Source organism: Piliocolobus tephrosceles, chromosome 19, assembly GCF_002776525.5.
Source record: "Piliocolobus tephrosceles isolate RC106 chromosome 19, ASM277652v3, whole genome shotgun sequence".
NCBI classification, from domain to species: Eukaryota; Metazoa; Chordata; class Mammalia; order Primates; family Cercopithecidae; genus Piliocolobus; species Piliocolobus tephrosceles.
In genome coordinates this window covers 7,140,732-7,157,787 of record NC_045452.1, presented here as the reverse complement: position 1 = coordinate 7,157,787, position 17,056 = coordinate 7,140,732, and the positions used below count along the sequence as shown (strand labels likewise).

At 50.8% G+C, this 17,056-nt stretch overlaps 1 protein-coding gene across 1 annotated transcript in view; it reads right to left on the bottom strand.

Annotated features, from left to right (window-relative positions):
* Window positions 1–17,056, bottom strand: part of MYO18B (myosin XVIIIB) — a 298,450-nt gene that overhangs the window by 255,959 nt on the left and 25,435 nt on the right. The window contains exons 4-10 of the mRNA XM_026447974.1: window positions 15,531–16,841; window positions 14,794–14,860; window positions 13,935–14,047; window positions 12,440–12,616; window positions 7,161–7,359; window positions 4,135–4,277; window positions 2,557–2,657 (exon numbers count right to left, since the gene is read on the bottom strand). Of these exons, the coding sequence (XP_026303759.1) occupies window positions 2,557–2,657; window positions 4,135–4,277; window positions 7,161–7,359; window positions 12,440–12,616; window positions 13,935–14,047; window positions 14,794–14,860; window positions 15,531–16,841 (2,111 nt within the window). The remainder of the gene's footprint in view (window positions 1–2,556; window positions 2,658–4,134; window positions 4,278–7,160; window positions 7,360–12,439; window positions 12,617–13,934; window positions 14,048–14,793; window positions 14,861–15,530; window positions 16,842–17,056) is intronic.

The window sequence follows — 17,056 nt, the reverse complement described above, 5'->3', positions numbered from 1 at the left end:
CTCCATCGGTACAATTATTTCCATTTCACCATTGACAAAACAGAGGCACTGAGAGTGGGTACCTGCCCCAGGCCTTCACAGCTAGCAAACATGCAGCCAGAAGCTGAGCTGAGGTCTGCTGGCCCTTTGAGCCCAGACTCCGCGCTATCCTGCCATGTGCGCCTCTCCCGGCCTCAGTCTGCACTTTATGAAGCAACATGATGTTTAAGGTTCCTTCCCATGTTCAACCTGCAGGCTCCACGAGAGTGAGACCTGCAGATGGGCCATCCACTTTTGCAGGCTTGAGGAATGCAAGCCAAAGGCGGGGTGGGTACAGCTATGCCCCCTGCCCCTTCGAATTACACTCTCTACTCACAAAAGCATTGTAGAGCCCGGCCTAGGATCCCCAATCCCCATGCAGGCTCAAATTGGTTCCTGGAAAGGGTGGGGGGTTACTCATCAGTCTCCAGCCAGCTTGTCTGGTTCTGAGGCCTTTAGCATCCTCTCCCTAGATTCTCTACAGACCCCACACCCCTCTCTGCCTCGTGACTTGGAAGGACTCTTACCAGCTAGGCTTCAAGTCCAACCCCAGTGCTGCCATGTGGCAGACAAGGTAATTCTCTTCTCTGCAACTCACGTTTTCTAATCTGTAAAATGGGCTCCCTACCTCTTCTTGCCTCCCAGGATTAAATGAGATATTGTACATAAACTCACACTGCCGGGCTGGCACGGAGTAAGAGCTCTGTTTTCCTGATACTCTCTTCCATTCACTGGAAATTCAATCTGACAAATAATTAAGAAGCATCTACCTGGTGCCAAGTCCTGTGTGAGGTACTGGGAAGGCAGAAAGAAGGACAACAGGGCCCCTGATTCGAAGATCTCTCAGTCCATCTGGTGAGGAAGGGAGACCTGCACTGGCAGGTTTTTGAACCAGAAGCACATACCAGGCACCAAAATGGTAGAAAGGAGAAACCGAGGAGTAAGAATCAGGCGGTGTTCCTCTAAAAAAGGGATTTGGAGTAGGGTTTTGAAGGATGACTAGGAGTTTGCTACATGAGTGCATGGGAGAAAGGACATTTGGGCAAGTGGGAACCTGATTTTGACCTTTGGAAGCTTCCATGTCGGTGAGGGACCAAGTTGGCAGCAGCAGAGGTAGAGAAAGGGAAGTAACTGGGGGATTAACAAGGAACCTTCAGAATGACAATGACTCTCTGAGGGGGCTGAGCTGCTCCAAGCACTTTACTCTCTTGCGGTCCCTGAAACTCACCTAGGCAGCCCTTTCCTCTCAGAGGCAGCTTTGGCCCAGTTCCTAAGGATGCCAAACTCAATAAGGATGCCAAACTCAATAAGGATGCCACCAGCATGGAGGGCCCCGGGCCTGGGCCTGGCTTGGAGTGGAGGTTGGGCATCCTCTGCTAGCCGCAGGTGAGCCTCATCCTTCCTGGGTCCACCCCAGGGTAAGCCTCCAAATCCCCCTCTCCAGCAGGCAATGCTTCTATCCCCAGAATCAAGCCCCACCCATGGGGTACAGAAGAGAGAGACCCAGTGTGGGGCTCCAGGGCTGGAACAGGGGTGATGTGTGTGTCCTTCAGTGTTCTGAGAGGTGAGGAAATGGAGGTCCCAAGAGGTGAGGCCATGGGGCTCAAAGTGGGGCTCAAATTCCTATGTTCAGGGTCTACCTACCTATTCCTTCCCGCATTACACCGTTACTATGCACCGCACATGGCGCCTGCTGCCTTGACATGTGATCTCATTTAAATGCCTACGGGGTTGGCACCAGTAGGAACCCATTTTACAGAAGGAGAAATCAAGGCTCAGAGAAGTCCATGAGTCCATGGGGCAAAGCCAGGATCAAACCCATGTCCCTCTGAATCCAAAGTCATTTCTTTGGATGACCTGGTCAGGGCCTGGTCAGGGCCTGTCGGGGGTATCAAGGCAGATCAAATCCTCCAAAAACAAAAAACACAAAGCATTCGCTATGTCCGGGCACTATTTTAGGAAGTATTGTTGGCTGGGCACGGTGGCTCACGCCTGTAGTCCCAGCACTTTGGGAGGCCGAGGCGGGTGGATCACGAGGTCAGGAGATTGAGACCATCCTGGCTAACAAGGTGAAACCCCATCTCTACTAAAAATACAAAAAATTAGCTGGGTGTGGTGGCGGGCGCCTGTAGTCCCAGCTACTCAGGAGGCTGAGGCAGAAGAATGGTGTGAACCCGGGAGGCGGAGCTTGCAGTGAGCCGAGATCGCGCCACTGTACTCCAGCCTGGGAGACAGAGCTAGACTCCGTCTCAAAAAAAAAGAGCTAAATGTAAATTATCTCAGTCCTATAAGGTCTAAGAAAGGTGTTGTTTCCACATTACAAAGGAAGAAACCGAGGCTCAGGGTGGATGACATGTGACCAAAGTCACCCAGCCCATGAGCTGTGTGTACCCAGGCAGCTGGAATCAGAGACCATGTTCCTAAACCCTGGGTCCCACGACCTCTCAGTACTGGGCGGAAGCTAAGGCTGGGCCCCCAGAGAACAGGTGCCCTTTGTTGCACTGCCCTCAGCTGTCTCCACCTGCCCCAAGTGCTCACCTGAGATCCAAGTCCAATCCAGCCAGCATCTGGGAGAAAACCTGGAAGTTACTTTCCCCTTCTGGCTGCCGTGCCACACGGCTCTTCTCCAAAAGCATTGTCTGCAGGGAGAGAAGAGGGGCACCCAGTCAACGCTTTGGGTACATCTGCACATGCCTGATGCCCAGCTACCCAGGATGCCCCACTCTGATCAACTCCTTTTTTTTTTTTTTTTGAGATGGAGTCTGGCTCTGTTGCCCAGGCTGGAGTACAGTGGTGTGATCTCGGCTCACTGAAAGCTCTGCCTCCTGGGTTCATGCCATTCTCCTGCCTCAGCCTCCCAAGTAGCTGGGACCACAGGTGCCCACCACCACGCTCGGCTAATTTTTTTGTATTTTTAGTAGAGACAGGGTTTCACCGTGTTAGCCAGGATGGTGTCGATCTCCTGACCTTGTGATCCGCCCATCTCAGCCTCCCAAAGTGCTGGGATTACAGGCGTGAGCCACCGCGCCCAGTCTCTGATCCACTCTTTGAGTCAACATCTCAGGTCCAAATTTTGCTGGCAACCTCCATATCAGAACTTCTCATCCTTTATCTCACTAATTCAGAGTCCACCTAGGAAATTAACTAATGCGATAGATTCATTCCAATTAAAGTATCAAAGGTAGTAACAATCAAATGAGGCTACCTTCCAACATATTCCCTTTTTAATAGAAGCCTTTAATACCTTAACCCAAATAGTGATTAAGGATAGGATTTCAGGACCAGGACAGAAAAGGGACTTATTTGGCGTGGAGGGGTTTTCTTTGAGTCTGGATATTATACCAGCTCCACTTTACAAACAACTCTTCTAATAACCTAATCCTATTTTCTGTTCAAACAGGACGTTTGAGGGAGACAGGGAGGGGTGCGGGTGATTTTGGAGATGGGAAAAAACAGGCCACGTGTTCATCGCACACGGACTGTTGCGGAAGGCTGGCGAGTGTCTGTTTAATTTCAACTTGCGCTTTTAAGACCCTGCTAATGAGAGGCTGAATTCTGTATTTGCTCATGAATATTTCATCCCCCTGAGAGTCCGAAGCACAGACGGGCTGGCTTGCTCCAGAAGGGATGTTCCAGGGCACCGAGTGAGGTGGGGAGCAACTGGCCCCAGTTAGGGGATCCATGACCATTTCATTATTTATTATTATTATTATTACTTTTTTTTCTTGAGATGGAGTTTCCTTCTTGTTGCCCAGGCTGGAGTGCAACGGCATGATCTCGGCTCACTGCAACCTCCGCCTCCTGGGTTCAAGAGATTCTCCTGCCTCAGCCTCCCGAGTAGCTGAGATTACAGGCACCTGCCACCATGCCCGGCTAATTTTTGCATTTTAGTAGAAACAGGGTTTCACCATGTTGGTCAGGCTGGTCTCAAACTCCTGACCTTGGGTGATCCATCCGCCTCGGCCTCCCAAAGTGCTGGGATTACAGACATGAGCCACCACCATGACCATTTCAGACACATCCTAGAGTCCCAGCTGGAGGCGTGGGCTCTACTGAGTGGGGCTAGAAACACAGCAGCCTCAAGGGCCCCCTTGCACGTCCCCCCAGAGGCCTCACCTGGAGCTGAGCAGCCGTGATGCGGCCTGTAGCATTGAAGTCCAGCGACATCACCATGGAGAACCGGGTGGCGCTGCAGCTGTGAGCCATGGACACAGAGCCGAAGGCCCGGAGGACAGTGAAGGTGGCTCGGATCTTCTCCACTGTTGGGGGCAGCATAGGGCCACATGTCACCGATGGACCGGGAGCTGCCACTCCCACCTCACACAGGTCCACCTTTTCCATGCCCCCTGCTTGGGCCAGTCCTCATCCTGGCCTCAGCCCCCTGTGGGCTTCCTGTGAGCCTCCTGCCGCCCACTCCCTGCCCAACCCAACTATAAACCACATACATTTCACTGAGCACCCATTGCTGGACTGGCCATGTTACTACCAGCCCTAGTGTAGGGGAAACAAGACTCAATCTAGAAGGGCAAGGGATAGGCACGATCTGGGTAACAGAGGCTGCCCTAGGGCTTCCCAGACGTAATGGAGCCTAGGAAGAGGTGAGGATAACATTCTGGAGCCTGCACTCACAGCTTAGAAGCAGGCTTGCAAAGCCCTGTAATCTCCCCACTATTATTCATTGCATACCTACAACGCAACAAGCACTGTGCTAAGCACCTGGATACAGCCTGACCTGACTTCCACCCTCAGACACATGCAATTCACAGCACAACTACGTTCTGAGAGACTGTGCCTCTTCCCACTGTATCTCCAGTTTCTAGCATGAGCCAGATGTAAAGTAGGTGTTCAGCAAAGTATTGGAATAATCCTAGTGGAGAAGCAGTATAGCCAAGCGGTTAGAAGAGACTGAGGATCTTCCCTTTGCTGGTTACCTGATTTGGGGCAAATTAACTAGTTAATTATTAATTATTTATAATTAATTAATTAATAATCAACCAATTAATTGACTAATTAAATCTAATCCTCATGTGGCTGTCATGACGACCACAAGTTGTGGGGTTTTGTTTTGTTTTGTCTTTGTTTTTGTTTTTGAGACAGAGTCTTGCTCTGTCGCCCAGGCTGGAGTGCAGTGCAGTGGCAGTTCATGCCATTCTCCTGCCTCAGCCTCCGAAGCAGCTGGGACTACAGGCGCCCGCCACCACGCCTGGCTAATTTTTTTGTATTTTTAGCAGAGACGGGGTTTCACCACGTTAGCCAGGATGGTCTCGATTTCCTGACATTGTGATCCACCCACCTTGGCCTCCCAAAGTGCTGGGATTACAGGCGTGAGCCACCACGCCTGGCCGAGGACCAAAAGATTTAATAATGTCACATGCTCAGAAAATATTCCAAAGGCAGAACTGTTATTATTATAGTTATTATTATTAGAAACACAATATTGCCTGCATCATGTATTCTCAATGGGAGGATATTGTCCCTGAGATGAGTAAAAACTGATTCTTAGAAGTGGTGGTAAAAAGAAATTTATACAAAAAAAAATTTATACAAAAAATTAATTATAAAAAGTGTTTGTATAAATATATTTTATATTTTATATATGTATAAATATAAAAAATTTATACAAAAAATTGTATGTATAAAACACAAATATACATAAAGGAATATATGGCTTATCTGTGGTATTAACATTTCACCATAGGGGAAATGATTAAGGGGAATAAATGTCTTAAAAGGCTTTTCAGAGTGTGTGATAATGAAAAAAAGCTGAGAACAGTGCCACAATGGTGAGAGCTCTACAGCCAGTAGGACAGGGTTTGAATCTCAGCCCTAGCAGTATTCGCTGTGTGACATCAGGCAAGCTGAATCTCAATGCCGTCAGTCTACAAAATGTAAATAATAGTATCTACCTTATAGGACTGCTTTAGATTAAAAAAAAAAAAAGTTCAGGCCGGGCACAATGACTCGCACCTGTAATCCCAGCTACTCAGGAGACTGAGGTGGGAGGATCACTTGAGCCTAGGAGGTCAAGGTTGCTGTGAGCTGAGATCACACCGCTGCACTCCAGCCTGAGTGACAGAGTGAGACCCTGTCTCAATAATAATAATAATAATGATAATAATAAAGTTAGTATCCTTGGAATTGGACCTGGTATGTTAGGCTTCAGCAAGCATTTACTATGATTGTTATTAATATTGTAGTTGTTATTATGAATTGGTATTCTTTTTTTTTTTTTTTTTTTTTTTTTTTTTGTTAAGGGTGTCAGAGTCTCGCTGTCTCCTAGGCTGGAGTGCAGTGTCGCCATCTCTGCTCACTGCAAGCTCCGCCTCCCGGGTTTACGCCATTCTCCTGCCTCAGCCTCCTGAGTAGCTGGGACTACAGGTGCCCACCACCACGCCTGGCTAATTTTTTGTATTTTTATAGAGACGGGGTTTCACCATGTTAGCCAGGATGGTCTCGGTCTCCTGACCTCATGATCCGCCTACCTTGGCCTCCCAAAGTGCCGGATTGCAGGCGTGAGCCACTGCGCCCGGCCAATTGGTATTCTTTTTTTAAGGCTCAGGTCAAATATCACATCCTGGAAAAAGCCCTCCTGCAGCCCTCCTCTACACTCCCTGAATTTCTTCCCTAGCCTCCTCTGCCAGCACTTTTTGAAGAACACTCAAGTTTGAACGTAGGTACAGTTCAATTTCCACTCCGGCTATTAGCTTCTCATGAGTGTAGACTCTGCCCTCGAATCTTCACTCTTCGAGTCCTCTGTTCAGTTCAGCAGGTTGTGCACTGCCCAAAGACACTACATCCCCGGGGTGCCTCAATCACATCGCACTCTCCTAGGTTTGTGTACGTATATTAGGATGATTTCCCAGCAGATGGCAGTCAAGTATCCGGTTCTAACAATGTCCATGTATGATGACTGTTCTGCAAACAGCCATCAATGTCTTGAGGAAGGAGTACCTTATTCTAATTTCAACAAATATATCCCAATGACCTAGGGATAGCCCTGCCCAGTAGCAAGCATGGGGTCTGCACGTATCTGGTGCTCAGTGAATGCTAGCTGAATGAATATAAGAAAGAGCAGCTCAGCACCCCCTTCCAGCTCTCCCCGTCCTGACCCGACTCTACATGTCACCTAGAGACCACTGTACCTGAGACCTTGCCATCCACGCTGCCTGCCATCCCCACCAGGTGTTCCAGGACCTGCTCACAGCAGGCGGTCTTCCCAGCCCCACTCCGGCCCAGGGCCACAATACTCTGGTCTCTCCGCTGGTTCAGCAGCGCCCAGTATGCCCGCTGGGCCATGGAGCCAATGTGGGCGGGCAGGCCATCCCTGCGGCCCTTGGGCACCTGCAGGAAGATCACAGGTGTCAGCCATTCCATCCAGCCATTGCCTAGGGAGCATTCTAAAACAGTGCCCCTCCCCAGGCCCAGGGTCCAGATCTGTGTCCCTGCCCCCAGATCTGCATCCCTGCCTCCCTTCCTACTCTATTGTGAGGAGCCAAGCCTGTGTGTCTAGTTCTGCCCCTGGCTCCCTGTGAGTCCTTGGACAACCCATGCCTGTTTTCTGAGCCTAGGTCTCCTCTTTAGTTAGTTAGAGGCCTGAATGAGAGCTACATTCGTCCATGAGATTCATCTCACTGGTTACTCAAAGCTTCGAATAGTATCTGCCTGAAGCGAGGTAGCTGGATCAAGGGCATAATTATCCATTACGATTAGTGATGTCTGCCATGGACACAGGGAACGGCACACGGGGGAATTAGTGGTATGTGTGCTACCTATTTGCTGTAACAGATTTAGGTGATATCTGAAATCATATGTGCTTCATCCACTCATTCATACTTCATTCAGTAAAATAATCCATTAGTGTCTACTATGCAGCAGGCACTCAGGCACAGCATGACACAAAATGGATAAAGGAAATTCTAGCCAATTGCAAAGAGATACCATTATATGCCTATTACAATGGCTGAAAAAACATTTAACAGTCACTACCAAGTTTGCTGAAGATGAGAAGCGACTGGAATTCTCATACAATGCTAATGGGAATGCTGAATGATGCAGCCACTATGGAAAATAGCCTGGCAGTTTCTTCTACAGTGAGATGCACACTCATTACCCCTCTCTACAACCCCACAACCCCTCTACAGGTGTTTACCTTAAAGACATAATGTATGTTCACAAAAAATCCCTCTATGTCATTGGTTATATTGACTATATATTCAAAATCACCAAAAACTAAAACAACACAAATGTCCTTCAACTAGTGAACTAGGATAATCACCCATCTTGGTTGTTTTTTTGTTTTTTGTTTTTGTTCTCAGATGGAGTTTTGCTCTCTGTTTCCCAGGCTGGAGTGCAATGGCACAATCTCGGCTCACTGCAAACTCCACCTCCCAGGTTCAAGCGATTCTCCTGCCTCAGCCTCCTGAGTAGCTAGGCTTAAGGCATGCACCACCATGCCTGGCTAATTTTTGTATTTTTAGTAGAAATGGGGTTTCACCATGTTAGCCAGGCTTGTCTCGATCTCCTGACCTCAGGTGATCCGCCAGCCTCAGCCTCCCAAATTGCTATCCTGGTTTTAGCATTGAAAGTCTCATGTCCCAGAAAACGTTTTAGTCCCGGGAAAACCAGGACAAGTGGTCATCCTATGAACAAATAAGTACAGTAGTGCATCAGTGAAATAAAGGAACAAACTGTGGATAAATAAAACCACACGGGTGAATCTCCAATGCATTGTGTGGCCTGGAAGAAGCCAATTCAAAAGGTTACATACCATACAATGTCATTTATATATATATATATATATTTTTTTTTTTTTTTTTGAAAAAGGCAAAACTATAGGGACAAAAAAAACAGATCAGTGGCTACCAGGGGTAGAACTTGGGGCTGAGTTGACCACAGAGGCGCCTAGAGAACTTTTGGGGGTGACGGGAACTGTCGTGTAATTGATTGTTTGAAGCAGCTACACAACTATACACCTTAGTCAAAAACGCACAGAACTGGGCACTAAAAAGGTGAACTGGACTATAACATAAATTACACGTCAGTAAACCTGATTTTTTTAGTCTCTGCTTGGTGGAGCTTGCCTTCTGGCGGGAAGACAGAGATGATCAACGAAAGATGTAATTCAGTTGTAGTGAACAGGAAGCATTTGAAAGCCACAAGGCTGGATGAGATCACCGAGGAGGAGTGTGGGGACGGAGCACCCTGACAGGGACAGGTCAGGGAGACCACAAGGAAGACTGACTGGGCGGCCAGTGGGCCGGAAGGAAAACCAGGAAAGCGGAGTCTTAGAGCCAAGGAACGGTGTGTTTCCAGGAAGAGGGAGGGAAATGCTGCTGAGTTCAGTAAGAGGAGACCAGAGACTTGACATTGGATTTGGCAGCAAGGGAAGAGGGCGGGAGGTTACTGTGAGGTCAGTGGAGAGGCACCAAAAGGAACAAGAGGAATGGGCCCTGCTGCAGGAGGATGTCCGAAGCCCAGGATACTGAGGGTGCCCACTGGGTTCCGCAAGGCACCATCTGCCCTCCCTAGCACAGTCCCTTGGCCAAACTAGGGGCACAAACCCTGGTATGATGGCCCTCTCTTCAGTCTGGGTGCCTAGCTTGGGGCTGGGGCTGTCCCCAATCCACTGTTGGCTTTTCCTGCTCCAAGCCCCTGAGGAACAGTCATGAGTCCCTATCCCGATGCCAGATGTAGGGCTCAGCAGGACCCTAATGCAGGCAAAGCGGGGATATGCCCCCACACTGGCTGGACACAGCCTCACGGCTTAAGGCAGGCAGAGGGTCCTGCAGTCTGAGTCCTAGAGCCATCCCCCAGTCTGGAAAAACTAAAGTTCAAGGAACGGGCAGTCCCATCCATCAGCCCGCTCAGGTCCACTGCCTGGAGGGAGAAGGAAGAATTCCGCACAGCCAGGTTCCTGAAGGCACTCATACGTGTGTGCACGCACACGTGCCTTCGCATCTGTGTACATGTGCCCTTGCATGCATGCACAAAAGTGTGCTTGTAGGCACATGCACACAACAGTTGCCGAGGGCTCTGCACGCAGAGATGGGATCCACCTATACCCACGTGGTCACACCCATGCTCAAACTCACGCTCTTGTTCACCAAGACCTGCACGCCCCCGGCACACACCCAGACCCCGGTGGGGCTAGCCCCACAGTGAGAGAGGCCCCCAGTGTGGCCCAGACCCCACCCAGCCCATCCTCAAGGCGGTCTCAGCCTCTCGCAGGCCTGTGCTCCCACCTGGTGGCCATTTGGGGAATCAGAGGTTGATCCAGCCTAAGGACAGGAGATGGGTGTGGGTTTGAGTGTGGGAGGCTGGAAGACTTGAGGGAAGGGTGGGGACCAGTGCCACACCCCACCCCAGGGTTAGGAAGGGAGGCAGGGGGATCTACCTTCAGGGTGGGTACCAATGCCTGCACCTTTTAGCACTTTTGCCTAAGTTCCGATGCCTCGGTCCAGGACGGCCAATGAGGGCCTGCTTGCTATCTGGGCCTATAAAAATGTCCCTTCCAGGGATTTCCAGGGAGCCAGAGAAGTCACTCGGCAATTCAGACAGCTCAGAGGCCTTGGGCTGCAGTGACAGAAGCCTAAGCACTCACCACAAGGATGGGAGAGGGCACGCGCCAAGCTCTGGCCCACCCAGAGCTTCTGAGGTCCTCCCAGGGCCCTTGACCATGGACAGCTGTGATGGGAGAGCCGCTGGGAGTGACTGAAGGGGTGGCGTGGGTCACTCTAGAGGAGAAAAATCTTGGAGAGAGGGGTACAGGGCCACTATATCCCCTTTAATGGATTTAGCATTGCTCGGGAACTAGGGATGGGTTTGTTCCACAGGGCCCCAAAGGGTAAGATGTGGCTTTTCATCCCCAATTGGCAGAGGAGAACATGGAAACCAGAAGAAGTATCATGATCTTTCCTGGACACCAGGTGTCCTAGCGGCTTGTGACTTCCCACTGAGTCCCCAGAACAGCACACAGGTAAGATGTCTCACCTCCGACAGGCCTCCCTGCCTCCACTGAGCCTCTTCCCATCTGTCTTCCACCCAGCAGCCAAAGGCATCCTTTTACAACCTAAGTCATAGCACGTCATTGCTCTGCTAAAAACCGCAGTAGGGACTCTCTCTAAGCCTACTCTGGCCGGGGAGGCGGCCCAGTTCATAAAAAATAAAAATCGGCCAGGCACGGTGGCTCACGCCTGTAATCCCAGCACTTTGGGAGGCCAAGGCGGGTGGATCACAATGTCAGGAGATTGAGACCATCCTGGCTAACACGGTGAAACCCCGTCTCTACTAAAAATAGAAAAATTAGCCGGGCGCGGTGGCGGGTGCCTATAGTTCCAGATACTCGGAGGCTGAGGCAGGAGAATGGCGGGAACCCGGGAGGCGGAGCTTGCAGTGAGCTGAGATCGCGCCACTGCACTCCAGCCTGGGCGACAGAGTGAAACTCCGTCTCAAAAGTAAGTAAGTAAGTAAATAAATAAATAAATATCCACAGTAGCTGCCATCCCACTCAGAGTAAAAGCCAGAATCATCATCCTGAGAAATGACCCGGCTCTGTCCTGGCTTTTCCCAACCTCTCCCACCTCTTCCTCCACTCATCTGCTCGGGCCACTCTTATCTTTATTGTTGATAGTCTGTCTTTTCTTCCTAGAACAGCAACTCCACAAGGGCAGGCTTGCTCGCCCGGCATCTTCCCTGCTGTTCTTTGTGCCTGGTCCGGTAGAAGCGCCTCAATCAATAGCTCAATCACTATGGATTGAACGAATGAAGGAGCCGCGCTTCAGTGACTCAGCTGAGGTGCCTCGTGCGTCCACAAGGTGGCGCTTAGAGATTTCCTTCGCTCTTGTCCGTCTCAACAAAAATCGGCCCTTTCTACACTTGCGAGGAAAAAAACTAAAGCACAACTGAAGCTTCTGTTTCCCCGTTGATTGGGTGCTCAGGACTCCCCAGAGTTCAGCAAGAGCACACAGGAGCCCGGTGCCCTGGGTTTTCTCCCAGCTCCTCTGCTTGCTAGACCTGAGAGTTTAGCCTACGGCTGGCCCAGCTGGCTCTTCTCATCTGTAAAATGGGCTAATCACAGTACCTGTGTTTTCAGGTGGATATGTGAGAATGAACTGAGTTAATACAAGGTGCATGAGGCAGTGTCTGGTAGAGTTCATACTCATTCAGTATTTTCCTTCGTTATTCTTGTGATATTTAATGCTGCTGTTTCTGTCCTAATGGTGACTGATCTTTCCACCCAGGGAATGGGGGAATCTCATGGTCCACGCCACAGGATGCCCACAATGCCGCGAGAAGGACACTGCTTGCAGACAGGTAGACTGGGGGCTCTCATGGTTCTACTGTCACCTCAGATGCAGAGGGATCCCCCCCAGACCCTCCTGCCCTCAGCTCCCCAGCCCTGCCCCCCATGGTCCCACCTCACCTTCCCTGCAGACGGCACCGAGGGCCCCCGGGGCTGAAGGACGATCAGATCAGGTCCTATGCAAGTGTGTGGCCGCTGAGCCCTGTAGCGCTGCAGAAGCGTGTTCAGGACACTGGATTCGTTGACACTGATGAGAGAGGCCAGGTCCTCGGCCTGGTCCAGCTCAGGGGGGTTGGCCTGTGAAACCGTCACAAAGAGTCTCCTCTGGCCTCCTGGGCCCCCAACACACACACACACACACACACACACACACACACACACACACACACAGCCCTCCTTTTGAGAGCTATGTGCCAAAGACCAGAACAGAGCACAGGGACTCTGGATGGGAAGTGATGAAGCCCTACGAATAAAATAGGGCCATCCCTTCTCCTTGTCCTCTATGCAACCTATGAGGCAACCCCTCTTTGCTGTGGTCCTGCACTCGGTGCACCATGAGGGCAGACGCTCCCAAGGCAGACTTGACAAAATTCAAAGCACTTTCTGAATCTCAAACACCACAAAAAGACAGGTGATGCTCCAGTGTGTGCGAGCATTCACTGCCATTTCCTTCTCTTCTGGGTCTTATGGAAAAGCTGTCAATATGCTCCGTGATACCCAGGAGAGGAGGCCAATGGCCAAACCGTCTTACTGGTCTCATAGCCCATCATGCACTGATTCCTAGGAAACCATCCAAAAACCCTTAGAAGCAAGGAGTGTGTGAAGCTGCTTCTTGAAACATCTATTCTAAGAGGTGTCCTATCATTCTCTCCAGCTTCAGGGAGTTTTCTGAACCTAGTAGTCTTGGGTTTGGGCCAAGCTTGAGCCCTCTCATGAATCAGCCTTTCTTGCAAGGCCACTGAGCCTTTGTAAATGCCCAACATGGGAGAGGAAGCCTGAGGTGGGCAGAGGAGGAGCAGAAAGGAATGCAAATGAGCAAGGAGGAAAACTCCTTCTAAATTATCAGGCTGTGAGGACGTGGAAAGGGCATGATAGAACCTTTTTTTTCTATCATTACACTGTGATTTGTCCTCAAAAGGATTTATGGTGCACAACAAAAAATGTATTCAAAACAATTTAAAGAGCAAAGCGGAAAGAAAGTTTGATGCCAAAATATAGGCCATTGGAACCTATGCTGTGGTTAAGGGCAAGCAGCAAATTTGGCTCTGAGTTCCCTGGCAGCCAGAGTGAAAACAGAAACATGCTCTGTAGTATGATCTGCAATATGTATAAAATTAAAAGCAGTCATTTTTTGGGGTCCATCAGAAGACTCCCAGTTCCAAGACCTGACAAACATGTCCCTTGATGTGTCCTCATTAAGAGAAACCACAGGAAAGGGTGAATGACCCCCTAACAGTATCCCTCCAGCAAAGCAATGAGTTCAGTGGGGTTCTTTGCTATAACTCCTTACAGGGCATCAAGCCAAAATGGTATTGGTAGTCAGGTATAAGGAAACCTCTTGCAGGGCTGGGGAAAGAGGGTATGCAGCTGGGGGGCAGCAGGACGGGGGACTCACCCGATGGACATGCTCCTCATCCACCTCAGTGATACTTTTGTCAGCATCAATGCAAAGTCTCACCCTTCCTGCCGGCAGGTCTGCTGTTCCCTCATCTGGCTTTAGCACCGTAGCTGGTTGGACATCCCAGAGAGAGAAGGGGAAAGGGGAGGAGATAGGAGGGCAAGAGGGGAAAGAGGTGAGGGCAGGAGATAAGAGAGGCTCTAAGCCGGGCCAGCAAGCTTGGGAGGAGGCTTGGGACAGGTCAGAAAGAGGCTACATCTTCTCCATTTGGGGTCTATTCGCTTGGAGCTTTCTGAGTTGTGACCCCAAATCCTTTAAGGTCAGGCTCAGTCTGACTCACCTTAGGCTTTTACCAGCTGTCACAGTGCCAGGCACAGAGTAGGCACCCAGACAGTTGGGTACACTGACCTATCTCATACACAGACCTGGAATGGCAGATGATGGCATATAAGCTGCCATTTCCGCCTCCAGTGCCCATGGCAGACATCACTAATCAACCACTCTTCCCAGCCATGTTCAGACTGGGACTCAAAATCACTTCTCAGTAGAGTGCAGTGATCAGTCACAACCAATCGACAAAAGTAGACTTATGAGATCAAATCTATTGGCCCACTTGTACCTGACTCTGGGTTCCTTGAAAAACACCATAGAAAGCAAGCATGCGTGTTGCATTAATGAGTTTCAGTAAGTAACTAACTCATTGTCAAGACACAAATGCCTTTGAAAGACAGTCTTCACTGCTCCTCTCCCCTCCTGACGCTCAAAGTGTAATCAGGACCTAGAACATATGGCTGGCAGCAGTAGGGGGCACAAGAGAAGACTCAGACCCTCCAAAGGTGCTAACACCCCTACTTACCAAGAGTAAATCCGTCCTTCTGAGCCAGCCAGACTTTCTCTGCCTCATACCATCTGTCCTCAGGAGCCTGAGAACCAAGATCACATAAATTAAACCAGCAAATGGCACCACTGCCCACCTTCCACCTTCCACAGGGGTTTCCCACAGTGTGGTCTGGAGCCATCCAAATCAGAATCTCCTGGGGGAGAATGGGAGAGGGGGTGTGCTTATTTAATGCAGATTCCCGTTGGAACACAGGAAGCGGAGTTTGCAGTGAGTAGAGATCACACCACCGCACCCTAGCCTGGGTGACACAGCAAGGCTCCATCTCAAATAAATAAATAAATAAATGCAGATTCCTGGGCCCCACTCCTGCTCTTTGTAACGAGACTTCATGGATCTGCATTTTTAACAATCTGCTCTTTATGCCATTCCAAGTTTGAAAGCTGTGGTGTGACATCATAAGCAAGCTCTACCATGTCAGCCATGAGGAGACACCTCACGTTTTGGGGACCTTCCCTCAATCCGTGGGGAATTCCACTCCAGGGCAGGTGCAATGGAAACTTTAAGACTTCTGCTCACGAAGGAAGTGCTCGTCCCCTCCTCTGGGTGCCTCGCAGTTCCAGCCACCCCGCTCCAATTCCCTGCCCACCGCCCATCCACCCCTTGCCCATCCCTGGGGGCAGATCTTTCCCATCCCTCCATCTCTGAGGGGGCCTGTCTGCCCCTCCCCGCTCCCAGGGCTGCAGCCCCCTCACCTGCTCTGAGTTTCTGCTCTGGCCTCCTTTTCCCGCCTCCTGGAGGGCTGGCCCATCTTGGTTCTCCTTCTGTATCCGAGGCCTTTCCGCATCCTTCTCCAGAGCAGGCTGGCTGGGTGCTTCCAGCTCTGTCTCCAGGGCACCAGACCCAACATCTTCTCTTGAGCAGGGCCCCTCTGCTTCCTGACCACTTCTTCCTGACCAGCCTCCTTTCCCAGCAGCCACTGGTGACTCCACCATCGTGCTCACCTCCTTTGGGGCTTCACAGCCCTTCTCCGTCTGACTCCGAGCTTCCCCTGCCTTCCCGGACTTACCCTGGGGTTGCCCTATCTTTTCCTTCTTATCCCAGGACTCACCTGCCTTCCCAGTCATGCTCCGAAGCTCACCTGCTTTCTCCCCCATTCTCAGATCGTCCCCCAACTCACCCTGCATTTGGCTTTTCTTCTCTGTCTGGGTCTGAGGCTCACCTGTCTTCTCTGCCTTACTTAAGAGCACCCCTTCTTTGTCCTTATTCTGGGGACCATCCCACTTACTCCTTCTTCCCAGGAAACCTCCCCACTTTCTCCCAGGGATTTGGGGCCCTTTGTGCTTCTCTTCACTCCCTGCGTTCTTAGAGACATTCTCCTTTTCCACTGGGCTTGTGGGCTCCCCTCCCTCCTTCTCTGCTTTCCCTGGTCGCACCCCCACTCTGGGCCCTTGGGCTTGGGGCCTGGTCCCCTGCCTGTCTTTGCCCTGGGGCTCAGCCTCTTTCAGCTCTTTGGTTTTGGGGGTCCCACCCCCCTTCCCCACTATGCTTTGACCCTTCTCGCCTTTTTTCAGTGCCACAGTTCCTTGGCCTGCGTCCCCAAGACCCCCAGTCCGGGTCTTCTCAGCTTTCGGGGCCAAGATCTCAGTGCTGGCCTGGGGGCCACAAGGAGCCCTAGAGGTCTCCCCTTTCTTTTCCTTTCCAGTATCTGTGACTGGGGGAGGGGTCTTGCAAGGGGACGTGTCATGGGGATGAGTCCTCTCTGGCTTGGCTGAGTCCAGGTCCAGCTTGGCCACCATCAACAACACATCACCCCTCCTCATGCCCCTCTTGAAGGGGAGGGTCTTTTTGGCTGATGTTGCAGTGGAGCCCAGTTCCTGGGCCTTCTCACCATTGATGCTGGTCATCCGCTCAGGGTCGGGGCTGCCGGCCCCCTCGCTCTCCTTGCTCAGAATGTCTGAGCTCCCAGGAGAGCTTGACTGGTTGTCCTGAGAGATCTGCTGGCTTCCAGATCTGGTGCCACTGCTGGACTTGCTGTTGGGTTCGCTGATGGAAATTTCTGGGGTCTAGGAGAGAGAACACAACCATGCCTACATAGCTGCTTGCTGACCTGACAGCATTGCCATTCACTCACGCATATTGATTCATTTCGTTGTTCACTTCTCCATTCATCCTTCCACAGATGCTCGAGCACCTCCAAATTCAACAGGCATGGCCAAGCCTAGCACCCTTGACCTTGGCCCAGCCCCTCAAAGTTAAGTGATGGAGTGGAAGGAGTAGA